Source organism: Castor canadensis, chromosome 14 (assembly GCF_047511655.1).
Source record: "Castor canadensis chromosome 14, mCasCan1.hap1v2, whole genome shotgun sequence".
NCBI classification, from domain to species: Eukaryota; Metazoa; Chordata; class Mammalia; order Rodentia; family Castoridae; genus Castor; species Castor canadensis.
The window spans coordinates 92,617,305-92,636,477 of NC_133399.1; the positions used below are offsets into that span (position 1 = coordinate 92,617,305).

At 37.9% G+C, this 19,173-nt stretch overlaps 1 protein-coding gene across 8 annotated transcripts in view; it reads right to left on the reverse strand.

The window, feature by feature from the left end:
• The window catches only part of Palld (palladin, cytoskeletal associated protein), a 383,132-nt gene that overhangs the window by 198,125 nt on the left and 165,834 nt on the right, over window positions 1-19,173 (reverse strand). For all 8 annotated transcript variants that reach the window (XM_074055014.1, XM_074055012.1, XM_074055016.1 and 5 more), the window contains 5 exons: window positions 11,960-12,026; window positions 10,428-10,533; window positions 6,645-6,719; window positions 1,342-1,483; window positions 820-843 (listed from right to left, as the gene is read on the reverse strand). In XM_074055014.1, the coding sequence (XP_073911115.1) occupies window positions 820-843; window positions 1,342-1,483; window positions 6,645-6,719; window positions 10,428-10,533; window positions 11,960-12,026 (414 nt within the window). The remainder of the gene's footprint in view (window positions 1-819; window positions 844-1,341; window positions 1,484-6,644; window positions 6,720-10,427; window positions 10,534-11,959; window positions 12,027-19,173) is intronic.

Genomic DNA, 19,173 nt, shown 5'->3' on the forward strand with positions numbered 1-19,173 from the left:
AGGGTCAGGGTAAGGTCATGGTTTCCAAGACATGTTTGACAGGGTCTGCTTGACCCTGAAGCAGCAGCACAAACAGCAGAAACAGGAAAACGACTTGTTTTTCTATCTTTGTTAAGAAATAAGCGAAACTGTGGCTTTGTTGGTGAGAAAAATACAAGAGAAAACAGTCTCAAGGAGGACATACTCTGAAATACCTGGACAAACATCTTTTTAGTCCACAAGGAGTCATAAACACATGAGAGGCCGGGGGCAAGGGAACAGTTGGCCCCAGTGCTTCTGGATCACATAGCACTACGATGACCTGGTAATTAAGAGCGATCCCAGGGCAAGATGACTTTCTTCATGCTTGTAGACTAGTAAAAGTTTATGGCTCATGGCACATAAATGAGAGATGCCTGGGGGGTCGACTCTGCTCACATCTTTGAGCCACTCTCACTTGAGGCACAATTCTACACCGCACAGTGTAGTTGTTAGTGGGTTTAGGTCAGTGGAAGTATCAACAGATTGCTTTTTTCTACTGGAATTTTAGGAGGACAGTTTTTCATCATTAGCATACTTTGCTTTTGGAGTACAAAAAACTATATATTTTAAAAGGCCTTGACCTTCTTGTCTGAATGGTGCTTAATGTTTTACTAATAAAGAAATTGATGTAAAATGCAGTGTACGGACCATGATAAAGAAAATATTGTCTTTAAATGGGTTTCACATTTCCAGGGAATTGCAAAATATATTGTTCGGTATGTATCTTTAAAACAGAAACAAAGAACTATTGAAACCCAAAGCATACATTCCCTCTATCCCCAAGAAGAAAATTCTTACCAGGTTCAGCTGTAGATCTAGGTTCTGTTTTCCACATAAGAAAAAAAAAAATCAGAACAAAGTATTAGAAAAGGGTTCCAATAATAATAAAAAATCTACCTCTCCCTTCCTGTTACCTTGTCTAGAACACGTCTGCAGGAATGTTATAGACAACCTCCACAATACGAGAGGGAGTTAAAATGATAGCAGTTCCACTTATATTTCTATAAAAACAGAATCTCAAATTCATTACACTTGGAAATTTAAAAAAATGTAGCTCATGGATAGATTTGTGAACCTCTAAAATTATTTGCTCAACTTTGGGTACAGACATTATGTGTACAGTTTTTTCCTAAAGAAAGAATATGTAACTTTCTTTGAAGGGGCCACCATTTAAATTTACTTAGACTTCACACACTGTACATTTTCTAATTTCACCCTCTTTGAAAACAGAAATCAACTCAAGATGGAGTCCTTCCTGGTTTTCCTGAAACCAGAGAGAATAAAATGGTCAGATTTGGGAGTACAGGCACGTCTCCTTACTTTTCTGTAGAATTCTGAAATCTGGAGAGTCCTGGATTTCACTTCCTTGCCGGAACCACTGGACCTGCAGAGGAGGTGCTCCTCGGACCCGGCACTCCAAGACCACCACCTGGCCCTCGGATGCTGCTGTGTTTTGCAGTTCCTAAAGTTCAAGGAAAATGGTCCAACTCAGATGGTGCATTCTTAAGCGATTTCGCAACAGAGAGTAAAAATTCTAAACCTTATACACAAAAAAAGCAAAGCAAAGCAAAAACCTCTGCAGAACTTGCATTCATAAAATAATTACCACAAACTCAGGTAAGGATAAATGTCTTTAAACTTTTCATAATCTCCTTCTCAGCAAGGTTTACTTTGGTAAACTTTTTGGCTTATTTACAAATTTGCATTGACCCTTTCTTATTTAATGGAATTCGATGGTGCCAATTGTTACTTTTCTTTATGTACGTTTTAATGGTAAGCAGAAAATGAAAGACAGGACTGTAAAATAGATGCAGTGTGTGCAGGGGTACTTGTGGGAGAGAGGAGGGTTAACAGAGAAGATGAAGGTGAGAGATTATGGTTGCTGAAACAGATGAATACATGAAACCTCTTGCAATTGCTTTAAATGGGTTGGAGGGGGAGTTCTCTGGGGGTGGGGTGGGGGCCATCTACCAATGTACAATGTAAAACTATTGGGAATCAGCACAATGAATCCCCTTGTACAATGAATACATGCTAATAAAAATGAAAAAAAAAAGAATAAACTGGTGGAATGCAAGCTTCTTAAACCAATTACACTCCAAACTCCTTAAGAAACCAGATAAGACAAGAAAAAAGACATGCATTTGTTTTCACATACTCCAACCTTTCCAGGTCCTCCCCCACCACCTAAGCCCAACGAGCTTCCTATGTCAGGTTTATTAAGCTTAAGGGGTTTAGCTATTTTCTCATTTTGAAATTCTAAGTAAAGTAATAAAACATGCAGTACTTCTTCCTTACTGACCTTCATTTCCTCCTCCCTCGCCACTGCCCTGTTGCCCCTCATCCCGCTCCAACTCCAGACTAATAAATTTTTACAATACAAAAGATTAGAAATTAATTTGGCCTCATAGACGCAGAGGCAAAGCTTTTGCGCTTGTTATTATGAATCAGGATGTTAACAATTCCCTTACGTTGTCCTCTAATTTCCTCCTCCAGGATTAACTACAAGTGGGACTTCAACCTTTTTGACTATTTAAACTCGTGACAAGAGTAGCAGATCTAATACAAAGAGGTAGAACTCTTAAAGTAATTCACTTATGATAAAATAACTTACAGCTTGGCGCTGGTGGCTCACGCCTATAATCCTAGATACTCGGGAGGCAGAGATAAGGAGGATCAAGGTTTGAAGCCAGCACCAGGCAAATAATTCTTGAGACCTATCTCAAAACACCTTTCACTAAAAAGGGCTGATGGAGTAGCTCAAGGCGTGGGCCCTGAATTCAAGCCCTAGTACCACAATAAGTAAGTAAATAAGCTATATATAAACAAAAGCAAACAAATTCACATTAGGAAGGTAGACCTTTTGGTCATGGTGTTTTATGTTTTTATTTTTTAAATGATCTGAGGGAGCAACAGAGAACCACAAATCCTAGAGCAAATGGGAAAACCAAACGCTATTGCATATGGCCTGCAGTAAGTATGCTGAAGCACTGGAAAATTCTAGAAGTCTATGATGTTGGCTGATGAATTACAGAAGTGCAATGGGAATTCTGATTTGACATTTGGTAAGAATTTTGGCTATTAATAAGAACATCTTTTTTTTGTTTTAAGGAAAAGATTAAGTAAGAGTATAAATCACTGGCTGGATCCCTTCACTGTTCTTACTTTTAAATGTTGAAAATCTCTGATTTTAAATTAAATTTTTTACTTTGTGATTGGGACTAAAGAAGAGCAAATTTAGTGGCTCAAAGCACAGTGCCACTTATGGGGTCCAGCTTCAATGGGCTGATCTATTAAAAATGTCTCCAGTCATGTCCAGGAAACCATACATGGTAGATTACAAATAGCACCCAAATGTTTTTCATGCTTAAGCTTTTGAGCACCAGAGGAGAGTGTGATTTACTCCTAAGATTATGTATTTCTTTTCAGGGTTGGAAAATCAGAGTTGAAAGCAATGGACAGATGCCAGGGAACTAAAGTAGTCAAAATTCCATAGTTTTTCTAGGACAATTTGGCTCTTCCTGTAGGAAAAAACAAAACAAACAAGCAAAAACAAAACAAAATTTAAACAAAAACAAAAACATGAATAAACACAGTAGGCCGTCAGGAGAAAATTCTAGAACATAACACGAAGCCCTCGAAACACTTAGAGTCAACGTTTAGAGGTTGTACTTGGCAATATGGCTCGTCCATTCAATATAGGAGCTAGGAACCCTGGGTGTTTTATAATCCACATAAGAGCATCTCTTGTCATACATCAAGTCCACCTGACATTCTGACTCCTTGAAGGGATTTAAGGGAAGAAACACACAATGGGGCTACGTAGGCATTGTTTTACAGGTGTGTCCCTATTACCCACAGCAACACAGTCCGTACTAGTTCTGCCAGAGCTAAGCCCACTGCTTTACTTGGTCCACAGGCAAAAGCAATGGCTTTGTGTTGGTCCAGCTGTGAAATCTGGAGGTTTTTTTTTTTTACTTTTCCCAGAGGAATGTGAGGAAATAGAGCATTCTTAGATTGGCTAAACCCACCTGCTGTCCACTGTCCACTGTCCATGGCTAAGAGAAAGGTCAAAGAAGGTGCTAAGGGTGGCAAAACCAGTTAGTTTGTTAGTTTCAGCAACAAAGGAGACCTGCAGGACCTACAAAGGACTCTGTTAAACAGAGACAGAAGTTACCCAAAGGGGAAAAGGGGAAAGCAGATGCAGACAAGGAAGGGAGCAACCCTGTTGAAAACAGATGTGTTGCAGTCCAGATCCGGCACAGGGAAGGCTGGAGCTGCATAGGAAGCATGCTCTGTGATTCCAGTGACTTTTTTTTTTTCTTAAAAAAACAACCTACATAAAAATAGACTTTTACAAAAAACCTTTTTAAAAGTGTTGCGAGCACATAGAATACTCCACGATTTTCTTTTGGGTTAAGGGAAAATGTCTATTCTCAGGGGCTGGGTTACAGAGGAGGAGACAGGGTTTTGTGCCTAGATTCTGAGGATTCCTTTTGGTGTCCGGGAGGAATTCTGTAACATTTACACATGCTAGGTCACTGCAAGAGAAACTTATGGTGAAGGAAAGGGAAATCTCATATCCTTGCCTCTTTCTCTTCTGCACCCAATATGGACTTTGTTTAAATCAAGAAGTGTGTTGGGTCCTGACACACCACGTCAGTTCCTGGTGATGATCTTGTGAAGATGCTTATAAAAACTCTTACGCTGCGTACTAAACATGGAGCATCTGCTCCTGTGTGTACACTGCTAGTTCTAAGCACCAAAGGAGGACTTCATTGGCCATTACAGTGACCTATAGATTTTGTTCAAGTTTTACATGATCTTTGTGGTTGTTGTCGTTAGCTTATCTGGAGGGGAGTTTCAAAGTTACTGTCAACTGTTATCATTTGTTCTCGGTGCCCACTGGAAACACTACCACTGCTTATGGAAAAACCTTTAATAAACCTTGGATCCATTTTGGCTTAGGAGGAAAAAAATTCCCTATACAAAGATACAATGCTGCTTCTGCTACCTCACAGAAGTTTTGTAGATTTATTTTCATATTTGTCTTTAGTTTATTTGAAACTGATTTTTGTGAAACAGGTGAGATGGGAGTCCAATTGAATTTTTTTCACCTCTGTGGAAGAATTCATTCTGTCCCCAGTGATCTGCAAATTCCTGTAGGTATGGAGTATTTTATGGGCTCCATTCGATAATGGAGCAATTAGTTGAGCCTTGGGTCAGTACCATACTGCAGGTTGACTATCCTTTATCCAAAATGCCTGAGATCAGAAGTGTTTTGAATTTGGGAGTGTTTTTGATCTTGGAATATTTGCATGTACATTCTGAGCTGTCCTGGGGATGGGACCCAAGCCAAACTTCACTAATGTTTTATAAATACTTGAGGGTCATTTTATATAATATTTTTAGTAAACTATGTTTTGATTTCAACCTGTAATATGATGTCAAGTGTGGAATTTTTCATTTTTGATGTCATATTGGTACTTTAAAAGTTTTGGATTTTAAAATATTCCAGATTAGGGATGCTCAGCCTAATCTGTGTCATAATTACTGTACTTGTAGAAAATCTTGATATCTCACAGGACAAATCCCACTCCTTCCCTAACACCACTTTATTTTTTCTTCTTCAGTAGTGCCCTGGCTATTCTTAGCCATTTTTATTTCTGCACAACTTTTAGAATCAGATTGCTAAATTCTATACTAACCAAATAGACAGACATGATGACCTTGTGATTTTAGCAAGTTTCCACTTACTATAAACAGGGAGTAATGACTTTATATTCTTTGGGTTCTTAAGAATTGTGTATCTCTCCATTTATTTGGTCTTTAAAAATATGTAACACACATGTACAGGAAAGCAATGAGAGTAAACTCCCAGTATAGCTATCCTTATCTCAACTAGCAAAAACCCTTGGTCCTTCTTATTGTTGCTTATACTCTCTCTTCAACTAAATTAGAGATAAAGGCAAAATAGTTTCTGCCTGGTAGTGAGGGGGTAAGGGGGGAAGGAGGGGGTGGGGGAGGAAGGCAGGGGGCAGGGGGAATGGGGGAGAAATGACCCAAACATTGTATGCGCATATGAATAAAAGAAATAAAAAAAATCTTTCAGTAAAGTTTCATAATTTTCTACAAAAAAGAAAGAAAGAAAGAAAGAAAAGGAGAAAACATGGAGCCATTTCTGACTTGAGCAGTCAACCAATGAAATAGATGTCATTCAGTCTGGCAATGCAAATCACTTAAAGCAAACTGAAAATTAGTCAATAGTTTTTGAATGCTTATAAAACTTGCTAGATCTCCCAAATGATTTCCTTGGGGGTTATAAAAAGGAAATTTTTAACACCACATTGTGTCTTTTTTTTCCCCCCTTATATCAGCTTGTCCTGCCTTTCCCTCCAGATTAGATCTGGCTCTGTTTGGTTCCTGCTTACACATACACATCTCTTGGATCTTTCACAAGATGATAGTCACATAGTAAATATCTATTTTCCCCCAAAGGTAACCACGATAATCAGCCTACTGATCTGTTCATTTTGTTTTTAAAGGCTGCTACATGAAGCCACATGTGAATGAAATTTAAGGACCAAAGCAAACATGGAGAATGAGACTTCCAGATGTCAGACCTTTGTAAAAACAGGAGGAAAGCAGGCTGTGGTGGTTCCATCAGGTTGGCAGAGATATGAAGTCGGACTGTGAGCCTGAAAGAGCAGAGACACATGGATCAGATTCTAAATATATAAATCACTGTAAAGATGGGCTAAAGAATCCTTTCATTATTGGGATAGCTCCACTTGAATGAAACGAGAGAATGAAAGTATCGTCATACATCACTCTCTGTTCTACTCTTATAGTGCAGACATTGTTCTGCTTCCTCATTTCACATCTGCTACTTCTCTCTGTGCAAAAGGATATTCAAGGTAAAAGTTCCCTGGGGATCGGTGAGCTTTTAAATGCTATTACCAAATGGATTTCTGTGTGTGGGACTTCACAGAGGTCTCTTGAGAAGTTCTTACAGACATTATATTTTATTTTAAAATACAGTCTGGATTTGTTGAATCAAAAGAATAAGTGAGTGGCAGTGGAAGGCAAAGTAAATTCTCAAACCATCTACCTATCTAATTTTTTCTTATATTCTTTCAGTAAAGGGGTTATAGAAAATAAGGGAAAAAATGATGCTCAAAAAACAAAGGTGCTAAAACATTGAATAGCATTCGTCTCTGAGGAAAGATAAGGATTTCAATATAGTGAATGGAAACTATTTTTTGCGCACAAACATTTATTTCCAAATAATCTGGATTTATTCATTTATGTCAGTGATTGTTAGGTTCTTAACCTAAAACTATCTGATACTAATTTGTCTAAATTTGTCACAGGTTTTCAGGAAAATGTTGGCAGATTTGAAGAGATGCTAAGACAAAAATGGACCTGACTTATTATCCCTGAAAGACTTTTCACTGGCTTGTGATTCAGGAGGGCTGCATCGAGTCCAATGACTATATGAACACTTCTACAGTATTCGCATTGTTTTAAGTGTCATGTGAAGATGATTCACTGAGGTTCACCACAACCCCGTTAGATGGGTGGCATTAGGAACTCTATTTCAAAGATGAAGAAACTGGGCACAGAGGGGTTACATTATTTCCTCAAGGTCCCTTAGTAAGTGGTAGAGCTGGGATACGAACCCAGGCAGTCTGGTCCCAGAGTGCTTAACATCCTGTCTCATTGCTTGTAACAAATAAGTGATGGAGTTTCCCTGAGTGCTTCATTCACCCATCTATAAAAGTGGGATACATTTCCTTCCATTAAGGGATCCTATACAATTACAGCCATTTGAGAATGTATTCTCCATATATTTATAGTATTTTTATGTATAAATGAATGTGTGTCTTTCTGTTCTTAGGCTTCTGTGCTACATCTTAATAATTTCTGCCCTAATCAAGAAGTATCACAGGTGTATATTTCCTGTTTCTCAGACTAGTTCAGAAACTGGAAATGGAGCTATGACTTTGACTTTTTTTTTTCCTGTTATGAAATGTCTAACACTGAGCTTAGCATTCAAATAAATACTTGTCACTATTTAAACATCAAACCCTTAAAAAAATTCAAGGGTTTAATCAGAGGTATTGCTACATTTCACTGTGGTTTAGGGGTTTCAAGGAAATGTCTACTACATAGTCCATCTCTGCTTATCTTACACTGGTTGATTCTTTTCAAGTTTATGAGCTCAAATGTCTTTACTGTTCACATCTTTCACATATTGCAGAGCATGGTCACATACCAGTTACAGAAACTCCCGTGAGTGCTCAATAGATAACAAGGGCTCATGGAAGGCACAGTGACAGGCATAAGACATGTTTCTTAATTAGGAAGAGATTTACATTTTAAAAGTATGGAAGAAAGCCATCTATGAGTGTTAATTAAATATATTCATTATAGATTTTGTATGCATATTTTATTAGCACATATTGGTTATGCAGGGGCATTCATTGTGACATTTACATATGTGATTACAATATATGTTGAAGAGATTCACCCCTTCCATCATTCTCTTTCATCCCCCCCTCTCCCTTTTTAGAACAATTTCATCAGTTTTGTTTTTTCTTTCTATTTGAGCTGCATTTACTTTGTTTCCTTAGATTTTTCCTATTGAGGGGGTAAAGCTTGTAAATATTTATTTATTTATTTTAAAATTTTATTTCTTTTATTCATATGTGCACACCATGTTTGGGTCATTTCTCCCCCCTTCCTCCTCCCCCTCCTTTCCCCCCCTGCCTTCCTCTCCCCCTCTACCCCCTCACTTCTGAGCAGAAACTGTTTTGCCCTTATGTCTAGTTTTGTTGAAGAGAGAGTATAAGCAATAATAGGAAGGACCAAGGGTTTTTGCTAGTTGAGATAAGGATAGCTATACAGGGAGATTCCTCACATTGGTTTTCACTGTTCTATTTTCATATACATGTACAAAGTACATCACCATATTTACCCTCCTTCACTCTCTCCATTTACCTTCTCCCATCCCATTCATACCCTTTCCCAGACAAGACATGTTTTAGAATCATTGCCTTTTTACTTTAAAAACTGTCATGTTGTTCTTTGCAAAGTAAACTCACGGAAAGTACTTTCCAGTAGTTGTATTGTTCTTCTTGCATAAAGGCAGTCATACAGTGAAATAAAAGCAGGTAAAAAGTACAGTCAAGTCAAGGAATTAGAATTGTTTTCTCTTGTTATCTGTGTGGTTTTTAGAGATGAGCAAGTTTTCTATTGGTATGTGAACTTTTTAATTAGCATATAATAGTGTTCAGTGAGGATACATTTTGATACTTACATACATGCTTGCAATATATCTTAAATTCACTCTCTCCATGTTCTCCCTCCTCCCTTCCACCCCTCTTCTTAGAATAATTTCAACAGGGTTCACTGTTCTATTTTCATACATGAATACAAAATATATCCACCGTATTTGCCCTCCTTCATCCTTTCTTTATGCCTTCCTCATTCCCACTGGTACCAACCCCCAGACAGGACTTGCTTTATCTTTCTGTCTTTGATTTTTTTTTTTTTTAAAGTATATTGATCAAGGTTTTGCCTTGGTATTTCAGACATGCATATATTTGCTTTAACAAGATTACCCCCTTCAACAATGGACTTTTCTTTTCAGTTAAATGAGGTAATGAAATTGGTTAAGTGGAAGACAGGATTTATGTAGGGGAATGATCAAATAGTTAGAGATAACTCAGACATTGCTTTTATCAGAAAGTTCCCAATGAAAATGCATATGTTGGCTAATTGACTAATTGGTGGTGTGTCTTTGATTAAAGACTATTCTGTTTTTTTTTGGAGTGACTGGGATTTGACTTTTTTTGATTATCATGTTACTGTATTAGGGGTACATTGTGACATTTATGAAAGTCCTTACAATATAGCTTAGTTAAGTTTACCTCCTCCATTATTTTCCTTTGTCCTCCTACCCCCTTCTTAGAATAGTTTCAAAAGCTCTCACTTTTCCATTTTCATACATGAACACATATTTCCACCACATTCACGCTCTTTCACCCTTTGAGACTTGGGTTTGAAATCAAGACTTTGGTGATTGCAAAGCAGATGCTGTATTGTTTGAGCCACACTTCTAATCTCTTTTGCTCTGGTTATTTTGGAGATGGGGTCTCTAAACTATTTGCCCAGACTGGCCTCTAACCTTGATTCTCCTGATCTCAGCCTCCCAAGTAGCTAGGAGGAGTAATCCTAGCTAGTCTGGCATAAAGATTATTCTTAATGGTATAAAAGGCAGAATGTTACCTACCATTTTCTTTTCTCCTGGACATGCTATTTAGAATCAACATTATATTCTTCAAAGGAGCAGCTTGCCAATATATTCAATTCCTATGGGCTCTGGTCTGAGGTACAATTACCTGTTGAGTAGGAACAGATAATGGCTGAATCACAGCCGTGGTCACTCCTGTCTTTGGAGATGATGATCCTATTGTCAAGGAAACAGAAGTTGTTTTCTTTTGAGCTCTGGAGAATAGGAAAGCAAATGTTTGGTTAGAATTCTTTTTTAGCAGGAGCTATTCTTTTAGGTGTCATTTTGTATATTCATTCACTTCAACTGTTTAAGAAATTGAAACTCATAAAAACCTACAGCTAGAATAACTGTGGTCAGCATATGCATAGAATGAACCATAGACATATAGCAAAATAAAAAGAAACTAGCTAGAAGTAACTCGTGTTGTTTAAGAATCTAAGGTATTAACCTTGCAAATGCTAAGAGAAAATTAAACACTTGGAAGAGGTCCAATGTTTATCAGTGGGCAGATATTTGAAATCTTTAGGGTTAGAGTTAGGGGCCTATATTTAACTCATAGTTTTAGTTGTCTATTTTAGGTCTAACAGTTGTTCTTGTACTGGCTTCTAATTTTGGTGAGAGTATCTCGGAATTTTTGTCTTAGTGCACAGATGTTAGTGAGGTGTAAGGGAAAGATTAAGAGGAGTGGATTCCTAAACCCATTGCTGCCAAGTAGCTCACTGTGTAATAATCTCAAGCAAGTCATGTGACTTCATGAATTCAAACTTTTTTTTTGAGACAAAGTCTCACTATGTAGCCCAAACTTGAACTCTTACAATCTTCCTTCCTCACTCTCCTTCCTCAGCTAGTGCTGGGATTACAGGTGTGCATCATTGTCTATGAACTGGAACTTTCATTTGAAATCAGGAGTGATGAAACATATGGTCAAATAAGGTTCCTTTGGCATCTATGATTATTTGATGCTGAATGGATATAATTGCTTTTTATTAATTTTATATTTTATTTTAATTTATGTTTCTCATAAATATGCATACATGTATGTGGTAATTCAATACATGTATGCATGTGTAATGATCATTTCAGGGTAGTTAGAATAGCAAATAAAGACAACTGTTAGCATATCTCAGTATTGGAGTTTACCACCAAATTCTAGCAGATTTTATTTTATTTTTGCAAAATAATGAGGATAGTAATATTTTATTAATAATCTACCTGTTATTATAGAAATAACTAAATTTTGTGATTTTTCAGGTATAAGATCTAATCAGCAATCGGTTTTATCCAAATGAAAGGCCATGTCTTACCTAATAAGTTATGTTTAGTCTGCATTTACATCTTAGCAGTGATTTAACTGATTTTTCTCTCAAAGTGACTTCTCTTTTCATATATTTAAAATCAGTTCACTGGTTGTCTTTGAAACTAACATTGTTTATGTTTGGATTTAACATACTGATGATGAAGTACAGACTTCAGGGTTCAAATTTGTGAGTTACAAATTTGTCCCAATTTCAAAGATTTGATCTCTAAGAGACATTAATTGGCCTTTCCTGTCCAAGCACTGAATGTTTGGCTTTACCCCTTAAAGATTTTGTAGCCTTTCTTTGTTACACAGATAAGGAAGGGATCAGAGGCACTTACTGTGGCATGGCTCCAGGTTTTGATTTGAAAGCTAAACTTTCACTGTCAGAATCTGTTGAACTGGCTCCTGGGAAAGAATTAAAAATAATGAAAAGGTTAAGATGTCAGTGAGATCTATAATAATTTCAAAGAGTAATGAGCCTCAATTTTAAAACAGTAACATATGAAGTCTTTTGACCCAAATACACAACAAAATAGAGAATAATTCAGGCTCAAATCATTTCTATTGTACTGCTTCAGAAGATTGTTTTTTAAAAAGAATTAGTACAAAAAGCTTTCTTTAAGGCAATAGGCTTTTAATGCCAGATTTATTATTAGTTTCATTTTTATCACTTTGAACATCTCAACCATCCTTTAACATGTCTGAAAAACTATGAAACAAATGAGTGTCCAGAAAAACACCCATGGTTTTAAATTTAACCCTCAGAGATCACATGGTGTGGGCTACTAATGCCTTTATTACTAAGTAATCAGAAGATACTTTCTGACTATTGGGTAAATTTGAGTATAATGGTAGCTTCATTCTTGAATAAGAGGGCTATGCCCACACAAATTCATTTATATCATTACTCTTCCTGAAATAAGGGTCACGTCAGATATTTAGTCTAAAGGTAAACTGAAAAGATTTTAACATTTACATATTTTGTGTGAAGAGATTTTAAGTGATGGATTTAGGGTAATTGAAGTGGTCAAAAGTACACTCTTGATGCATCTTTCATAAAGTACAGTTCATTTGTGTTATTTAAATTATCTTATAAAATTCATAATTACAGAAAAATCACTAAACAGCACTGAATTACCCAATAAAATAGGTAAGATCAGTAAGTATCTTTCTCAATACCACTTGGCATGTTTGGTGTACATTTTTTAGTAAGTTTAATATATACTGTACATATTTATTTGAATAGATTCATACTCTACATATTCCGTGCAATCAGTTACTTTTGCCTATCTACATTTTGTGTACCATTCACTTAATTTTCTTCCATGGCCTCCTGGAACTCTTTCCCATGACTCTACTGCAGTATGTTTCTCCAGGCTTTTGTTGATGTTGAAAACAGTCATGCTTAAACAACTCTGCTGGAATGTTTGCTCTGTCCTTCCTACTTATTTCTGTAACTACCACCCAGTGCGGGCTTTCTTCACCTGGCTCCTGGACTACCACAATGGACTTTTAGGCCTACCCAGTCTTTTCTTGATACTCTATCTTTTAAAATCAGCTCAGTCATTTTTCTGTGCTCTATCTTCTCTGAGCCCCCAGTGTTCTTGTCTCCACACACATGTCACTTATTATGCCTGCTTGAAAATTATTAGTTCTCGGAGAATTGAGGTAGGGTGAGGAAGGGAACTACCAATTTGGAGATACTTACTATTTGCCTGGCAGCCTGCTATCATTTGATTATTATAATATTGAACCTCACTAAGAAGTGAATTAGGTCCAATTTACATATAGAAAAACTGAGGAACTAAGAGGTTAGGTAATTTATATGCACTTATATAACTAGAAAGCTGTAGTGATAGGAATTGCACTCATGTGTTTTGAACTCATTGTCAATGACTTTCTCTGCCCTCTGTGACATTCATGTCTGTATTCATCATAGCACATAGCTTGGGGCTTGTTCAGGGCTGGTCTTTAGCTTCTGCTGGAATGAATACATGGAACTATGGATCTGCAAAGGTTGCTTGGGGACAAGGAGCAGACTGCAAGTAGAGAGGAACAGTGTGCTAAGGAAGGCTTGACTAGATACACAGGCCAGGTCTGGAACATTGGGGCTGACGTGTCTGGAGTTTTTTGCTTGGGAATTGAGAGCAGTGATGGAAATTATCTGTAGGATGAACCAGGGGAATGGGAAAGCACAGAGTAATACAAACAACAAACAGTCAAAAACAGGTTGTGGAGGAAGAGGAAATTTTAACTGATAGCAAAGTAAGTAGGGGGAGCTAAGCCAGGAAAACCCCAGAATGGGCATAGATAACTTGAGAGACCAATTTAACTGGAATCACACAGTGTTTAAGAGGAGAGGGGTGGAGAAGTCTATGGAAGTTATCCAGACACTCTCCAAGTGACCAGAAACTGGGGAGAGAAGCTGCTATTTTTCTACCTGATTCCAAACATTTAAAAAGTAAGAGAAAACAGAAACAAAAAACTCCTCTGATGACCTCTTTTTAAAAAGTCATTCTTGGGCTGAGGATGTAGCTCAGCCAGAGTGCTTGCCTAACATATCGAAGGTCTAGGGTTTGATCACCAGCTATGCAAAAACAAAACAAAACAAAACAAAACAAAAAGATGTCATTCTTGCTACCTTTTTCCAGTTGATTTTCAGAGAAAGAAAGGTAAAGGATATAAAGGTTTGTGTCCACACCTGTCCAGCCCTTGTGAAATCTCAATGTCACCTTCTGTCTCAGGTGTCAGAGCAGAACAGCTCTTGCAGATGGTGGCAGATCAAATCCTCCTGTCCTTGCCAGCAAGTTCCCTTTTCTCCCTTCCCCTCAGGGCAATTCTTCCTCCCTCTCCCATTCTGTGTTCTGGCCCTCCCTTTAGTCATCTGTTCTGCACCTGCTGGTCAGTCAAAAGGAATGTTATGACAGGAGTAGATGTTTGTAAAAGAATAGGTTAAATAAAAAACCTCCCCCAAAACAGGGTTCAAACCCATATGTAAAGTAAAATATATACTCATATAGAAAAAGATTAGAAAGATCAGTTATCGACCCTTGGACTGGGGTGTAGCTCAGTAGTATAGTACATGCAAAGCATGATTCCAGTATAGAAAGAAAGCAAAGGGGTGGAGGGTGGGGAGGAAAAGGGAAGGATGGAGGGAGGAAGTAAGTGGGGAAGGAAGGAAGAAGGAGGAAAGGAAAGAGTGATTCAAGGGGCAGTGAGGTCATAAAGACTTTTACACCTTTTTTTAAAAATCTACCTTAGATTTCTAAAATGAAAATGAGCTGTTGTTGTAGTAATCTTAACAGTTTACCCCCTGTGCCAGACATCACTGAATGAGTTAACTCATTCAGTTAACTCATTGACTCATTCAGTCCTGACAACATTCTAATTTTCTCCATTGCATAAATGAAGAAACCGAAGCACAGGGGCATTGAATAAACTGTTCAAGGTCACAGAGCAAGAAACTAAGCTCTTCATAAAATATTATGAAAAGTACTTTAGCATAAATAGCGTGAAGAATGGCCTAAGCTGTGCTCAGACTCATTCAGATTCTCTTCACAAGTTTTCAGAATTCAGCAGAAGGGATCCATGTTTAGATATCTGACACCAAATATCAGGGGCATTGTGGTGGCCCTGAAGTCTAGGGCTTTATGTACGTTTCTGGGATCAGCAGGAGTGATTACCCCACAACATCACAGCATGTTGACAAATGTCACTTACAGGGGTGCTCATTTTATCTAAGCGTTCATGGCACTGAGAACCCACAAGAGCAGGATCTGCCACCCTGAATGCTTGTGCATTTTTGCTGAGTCCCCCACAGTTTTATGCTGCTTTGCTCTGCTCTCCTCCAGATCTACACCCTCCCTTACCACAAGATCTGACTCAGTCCAGCTTCCTTCATCCCACATTTCAGGGCCATCTACCACACTCTTATAGCTATAATGCTTTGTAGAATCATTTTACAATTACAGGAGGAGGCCCTGATGGAAAGTTGAGATGCCTATATTTATTTTGCATGTTGATGTTTACCTTTGCTATTTACTCTGTGAAATTCTTGAGAGTGTCTCTGCCATCTAGCCCCTGAGGGCACCCTCTCCACCTTGTGTCCCTTCCCTTTTCTCTTCTCAAAGACGATATACTTTATTATCCCTCCCTCTTGCAAAATCTGTTTTTCTCTTTTGCACTATTTTCATCAGCATATAAAAATATGCTAGTAACTCCTGCCTGAAAACAAACCACAAAAACCATTTTTCATGACTTTATACTCTTTTCTAAATCTAGCCCATATCTTTGCTGGTAGCTAATCAAGCCTTCCCCAAAGAGTATCTAATACCTGCTACTTCTCTATTTCACAAGCTCTTCTCAACTCATTCCATTTAATCCTTGGTCCTTTCTTGAATCCACAAATCCCTCTTGCTAAGATCATCAACAGCATCCACAGTTGCTAAATCCATTGATTTCCTTCTTGTCTCATCTCACTAACTTCTCAGCAGGATGGACACAGCCAGCTCCCCTATCCTGAAACAATTTCCCTCCCCTCCCCCACACCACTCTGCCTGCTTCCCTCCTAAAGGGCTCTTCCTCCTTACTTTCCTTTGCTGGTGATTCCTCCTCTGGAACCCCAACATGGAATATTTCAGACTTGGGCCCTTCTCTCTTCCCCATCTCCTCTTTCTACCTAGTTGACAGATGGTAGAGCTGAAATTCAGGTGAGTAGTTTATCTTATTCCTTCAGTCCCTTCACCCACACATCTGCCCCACTTCAGAGCTTCTGGACTCTACCTTTGCACTCTAATTTGAATCTGAATATCTCTCCCAGTTACACCATATCCTCTTGGAGCACCATAATTTCTTTTCTGTCCTGTTGCAAAAGACTTCTGACTGGTCTCCCTGATTATAAAGCCAAAACAACAGGTTAAAAACATAAGTCAGAACTGCTGGGGATGTAGGAGTGGTAGAACACTTGCCTAGCAACACTGGGTTCCATTCCTATCTGTGTCCGTGTCTATGTCTATCTCTCCCTCTGTGTCCGTCTGTCTCTGTTTCTGTCTATATATATCATCTATCTGTTTATCTCCCAGTATATGTAATGTATACATAATTTATATATAATGTAGATATGATGTATACATGACATATATATACATGTCAAATAATGTGACTTTTTTAGTATAAACCCTCCATGATTTGCAGCTTGATCCAGAATCCTGGCTGATGATGTTTCAGTCCACCCAAGGCCTTTGCATTTGCTCCCTCTGGCTGGAGCACCCTTTTCCCAGTTTTCCTTACAGGCTTCTCTGAGTTCTGGTCTTAGGTCAAATGTCCTCTCTTCAGAGGTTCCTTCCTGAACACCCCATCCCATCAGCCACATTCACTTCCATCACAGGCTTGCCAGTGTTTGGAAGTATTCAGGAGTTCGCTCGCTCATTCTCACTCTGCGGTGTCAGCACCTATCTTGTTCCCTCATCATGTGTGTGTCCCCCGTGTCTGAACCACTGCCTGCTTCACAGAACTCACCCAGTGTACACTCAAGGAGGGGCAAAAAGTGCTCAACTGTGTGCTTTGAAAAATACTGCACTCAGAGCATAGATTCTGAAACCAGAGTGAGGGGAGGGTCATAGTGGCCCCACTAACGTGATGTGTTCCTTTGCATTTTATTCTGTAGCAGTGAAGAGGGCAGATACAGGAGTTAGACTGCCTGGATTTGAATCATTGACTCTTGTTTGTGTGTGTGTGTGTGTGTGTGTGTGTGTGTGTGTGTGTGTGTGTGTGCTCAGGCTCCCTGCCCCCTCCCCGGGCTCCCCATCCCCCCCACCCCCACCTCACACAAACACGTGCCTGTCATCTTGATCATTACTTAGCCTCATAAAGTTCAGTTTCCTCAGCTATATAACCAGGAGATTTGCTCAAGGATCAAATGAGGTAATCCATGTAAAAATGAAGAACAGGGTCTGGCTCCTAGTTAACACTAAATGATTGCTAGCTACTGTTCTTATGCTATAATTTCTTTCATATCATTCTAAAATTTAATGCATGAGACAGTGGAATTTAGATAGTTTCCAACTAGTAGGTTGGTAGAGAGATTTTGCTGAGATTTAAAATTCCATAGGAAGTTTCCTATCTTCTGATAGATCTCACTGACTCTATACAGATATAGCATATCAATGTGTTTTAGGAAGGAACTCAACAGTGATATATCTGAATCTGATTTAGTGCTGGAATTACTAAATATAAAAATTTCTTATTTTCAGTGATAATGCTAGCCTAAGAATGTATCTGAAGTTCTCTCTCATTTCATGGTATTTTCATTAGGGATAAAAGCACATGAATATTTCTCATTAAAAAAGGTTATTATATTTTACATGTCAACGAGTTTTCTGATGTGCTGTTAGTCTTAGGAAGGTAAATATTAATGTCTCTTTATTCTTGCTATTCCCAGCTCCTTTATCTTCCCTTCAGTTTATCTAAAATCACATACAATCTATATAAAGCCACAAATACCTGATGCCTGATAGGCTGCCTTACTGGGTTTAGTGCATCAGGAGGAAAACTGAACAGGGAAAAAACCCCACCATCTTGGTTGATGTCTTGAGCATGAAATATTCATGGCATCCAGAACTAGAAGTGTCTTGTTCCCAAATTGAGTAGTTCATCCAGCTGATTTCAAAGGCAGAAGAAGATTGGCAGTTCTGATGCTTTTACATAGAAGAGCTTAATATGATTAAAAAAATAAAATTAATATGACTGACAGTAATATCAGTGCTGTCAGTATTTGGGGTCCACAAGAGTTAGAAACTGAAACTCGTTTCAAGCAAAGAAATATCTTCTTTTATTATATGAAGGTAGGTACTACTGACCTTGTAGTTAACTTCTCAAGTTCATTTGTGTTTTCATGATACTTTATATTTCTCAAAATTACTTATTAACATGACTTATCATTTTTATATTCTGCTTTTTTTTTTGTAATGTGTCTACTCCAGTTGTTCGATTGGGGAACTCCTTGATACACAGAGACTGTATATTAACTGTACTTACTTGGCAGGTGTGACACTTTGTAAGGTCTTCATAAATGTAAGTTGACAGGATATAGTTACTTTAACACTAATTAGTTGTCAGTTCTCAAAGAAGCTATAAATGATAAATCTTGCTTTCTTCTGCTTTAAATAATACAAATTTGGTGATATTTAACAGTGTTAAAAAATGAAGGCCTCAAGGGTTTTAAAGTTCTTTCTACTTTTAACTAATATTTTGAAAAGCAATTGATTAATGGGGTATTTACTAAGTTATGGATTTAAGGGTAGTATGACCACTGTGGGGCTTAAAACACTTCCAACTATTTTAACTAGGATAATATCATAAACTATGATACTTTGATATCAACTTGTCCAGTTTTCTAGAGGCTGAGTCTTAGGAAAAGTTAGAAATATTATAGTGCCTGTCTACAGCTCTTTAATGCAGCATTGACTCTAGAAACTGTCTTCATGTGGTGAGTGTAAGTTCATAGTGCATTTAGCTAGCAGGAATAATGGAGTCTCAACAAAAGAGGCACAGT